Raw genomic sequence first — 2,903 nt, 5'->3', positions numbered from 1 at the left:
CCCGGCCCCCTTTGGTATTCATGCTAACCCGCCTCATCAAGGTTCAATGCTGCATATCACGGCGACCTTGACACCATCAAGGCCCTCACTCTCACGACGTGGGACCCGGAAAAGAAGGAACCACCACTCAAGATTGCGGTCAGGCTCCAGCTTAACGACGACAACCTGTTTTGGATTGCCTTTACTCGCGGACACTATGATGTGGCAAAGGCAATTCTTGAGATTGCCCGAGCCCAATATGCTCCGAAGGAGAAATCCAAGAGGCACTACTCTGTGGAACCAGACGATGAGGACTCGGACTACGGCTCGGAGGTCTCTGATGTTGAGCCAATTCCCATTTACAGCCGCATCATTGACGAGCAGTACACCATCGAGAACGTCGGGCAAGTCTCGTTGCAAGTGAAGAGCCGCACCAGACCCCTCGAGTTGGTCAACAAGAATGAGCCTCTGAGGAGTACGTCCCCCCTCCAATTTCTGAGACAGCTGACTTGTGTTGCTAACTTACTCAGCCGTCATTCGAGACAACGACATCGAGGGCCTCAGGTTCCTCCTTGATATCTACGAGTACTGGACAACGCAGTCGTTGGATCCGGATGACGAGCCACCCAGCTTTTATGCCTTCCCAGCCGCTTTGTTCCGACTGGCAATTCGACTTGGCCGAGTAGAGCTGCTGGCCGAGATCATCCGGCGCACCGGCGCGGGCCTGCCCTTGGAAAACTTGGTGAAGCAGACAGGAGTGGAGATGAAGGTTAAGCCGCGGTACTATCAGGGTCTCACAGTCTACGGCTCCAAGAGGTATGTCTTCCGTGAGACAGGTTGCCCGTGCTTGTTCTAACGTTTGGTGATACAGGAGGGACTGGGCCCAAGCGGGCCGAGGAGGCTCGACGAACAGAGTTGAGGGCGTTTCGGAGTCGCCTCTCATGATCGCCGCCTTGGATGCAACCCTTGAGAGTGTGAAGTGGTTCCTTAGTGATGCTCCGCTCAAGGCGTATCTCGAGTTTGCAAACTCTGATGGAGCCCGCAACGACGCAAGGATCAAACACTTGGCTGAAGCTCGTGGAGGGATCGAGCGCGCCATCAAGAGATGGTTGAACAATGAGAGTATGTGAAATCAGAGGCTCTGACATTACATTTCATCCAAGGCTGACCACGCACACAGAGGATCTGATTCTTCACGCTGCCATCTACGCAACACCCAGCCCCCTCTCGATTGAGGTTGTGGGTTATCTCCTCAAAACCCAGCCATCGTTGCTGGAAGTCACGGCTGGCAACGGCGCGACGCCCCTCTACCTCGCAGTCCGGTTTGGCCGGCTTGATGTGGCCAAGATGCTGATCGAGGCTGGAGCGGAACAAGGAGTCAAAATCTCGGGACGCTTCAACATTTTGCATGCTGTTCTGAGTCAACTTCCGCACCCGAAGCGTCTCAAGTCTATGTTGGACCTCTTGGATCGCGAGCTCGTTGTCTCTACACTGACCGAACGGTGCCGTCTTTCGGAGGGAGGACGAACGGCGCTGCATCGGTATCTGGCCGACTCTCAGAACAAGAACAGGAGCCACACGAGGAATGCCATTCGTGTGCTTCAGCTGTTTGCCAGCCTTGATCTCGATGCGACCAAGAAGGCACTAGGGAAGCTCGACGGCTCCGGCGACACGCCACTCCACACTCTCGTGACGCACGGCTACCCGGAAAGCCTCATCCGCGCCGTCATCGACATCGACCCCAGCTTGTTGTTCCGCGAGAACGCCGTGGGCCGCACTCCGGTGGAAGTGGCGCGGGACAAGTTCCTCTCCAGCGTCGTCAAACCCCCGAGCACTTCCCGTTATTCTTCTTCGAGCCGGAATGCGATCCTGGTTGTGACAGAAAGGACGCCAGAGTGGTATGTGGCTGACAAGAAGGCGGCCGAGCAGCGGAAGAACCGCAAGTCCCTGTTCAGGGAGCACGAGCCTCAGTCGGCCGAAGCCAAGATTTGGCGCGTGGTTGTCGGAGCGCTCAAGCGCATCGCCGAGCAGCAGCAGCAGCAGCAGCACCAGGAATTGTCGGAGCTCCCGAAACGTGCCCTTGTCTCCCTTAACGCCGCCAACTACGTCGCCAAGCGCCTCGGCGAGAGGTACACTGGCGGCCGCTACGCGGTCTCGTTGGTGGACTTGGCTGCCATCAAGAAGCAGAAGAAGAAGGAGAAAGAGGCCAAGGACGACAGCGAGGCCGAGGCGGAGGAGGAGGCTGAGGTGGCGTCCACCTCGGACGAGTCTCAGACCACCAGCAGCGCCAGCGATGCTGACGGAGTCGTCGTGGACGACTTCAAACCCGCGCCGACCACCGCCGCCGCCGCCGAGTCCAAGGAGAAGAAACGCAAGCGCCCCAGGTGGGACGCGATCACGTCCAGGTTTGAGTACTCTAACGAGGCGTGGCAGAGGTTGAGGAAGGTGAAGGAGGACGGGACCCTTGAAGCCACGCGCTGGTCGGACAGCGAGGATAACGAGGATGACGAGGATGAGTGAATTTTTTTTTCTGGGGACGTTTCTTGCTCTTTTTTGAGGAGGGTCTGTGGTGGGATTGGGCTTTGAAACAGTTGCAATGATAGGGATTTGCTCATGGATCTGGAAGCATCAACACTCACCAGTCACAGTCAAGAAACCTAAGTAAGGAGACTGTTTCAATCATCAACCAAGATTAAGACTAGATCTCAAATGTTCCAACCCTCAGCCTTAATCAAGTTCGTGAGATTGTGACTTTTGGCAAGTATACTGTGGTAGTAATAACTTTGAGAAGATTTCATTCCTCTCTTGAATTTAATATTCACCTTGGACAACCGCGCTCAGTGGACCAGCAACCAACCCCTGAGGCAAAATTGAGCCCCAGGAGGAGGAGGAGGAGGAGGAGGAGGAGGAGGAGGAGGAGGAGG

General features: G+C 56.0%; 1 protein-coding gene across 1 annotated transcript in view; it reads left to right on the top strand.

Annotated features, from left to right (window-relative positions):
* Positions 1-2,499, top strand: part of VTJ04DRAFT_3337 (uncharacterized protein) — a gene marked incomplete at both ends in the record, with an annotated part of 6,935 nt that extends 4,436 nt beyond the window's left edge. The window contains 4 exons of the mRNA XM_069361226.1: positions 42-454; positions 510-795; positions 851-1,101; positions 1,160-2,499. Coding sequence (XP_069221858.1) covers positions 42-454; positions 510-795; positions 851-1,101; positions 1,160-2,499 — 2,290 coding nt within the window. The remainder of the gene's footprint in view (positions 1-41; positions 455-509; positions 796-850; positions 1,102-1,159) is intronic.
* Positions 2,500-2,903: the final 404 nt, after the last annotated feature.

Source organism: Mycothermus thermophilus, assembly GCF_041956435.1.
Source record: "Mycothermus thermophilus strain CBS 625.91 unplaced genomic scaffold VTJ04scaffold_2, whole genome shotgun sequence".
NCBI lineage: Eukaryota > Fungi > Ascomycota > Sordariomycetes > Sordariales > Chaetomiaceae > Mycothermus > Mycothermus thermophilus.
This window is presented reverse-complemented; position numbering and strand designations above follow the sequence as displayed.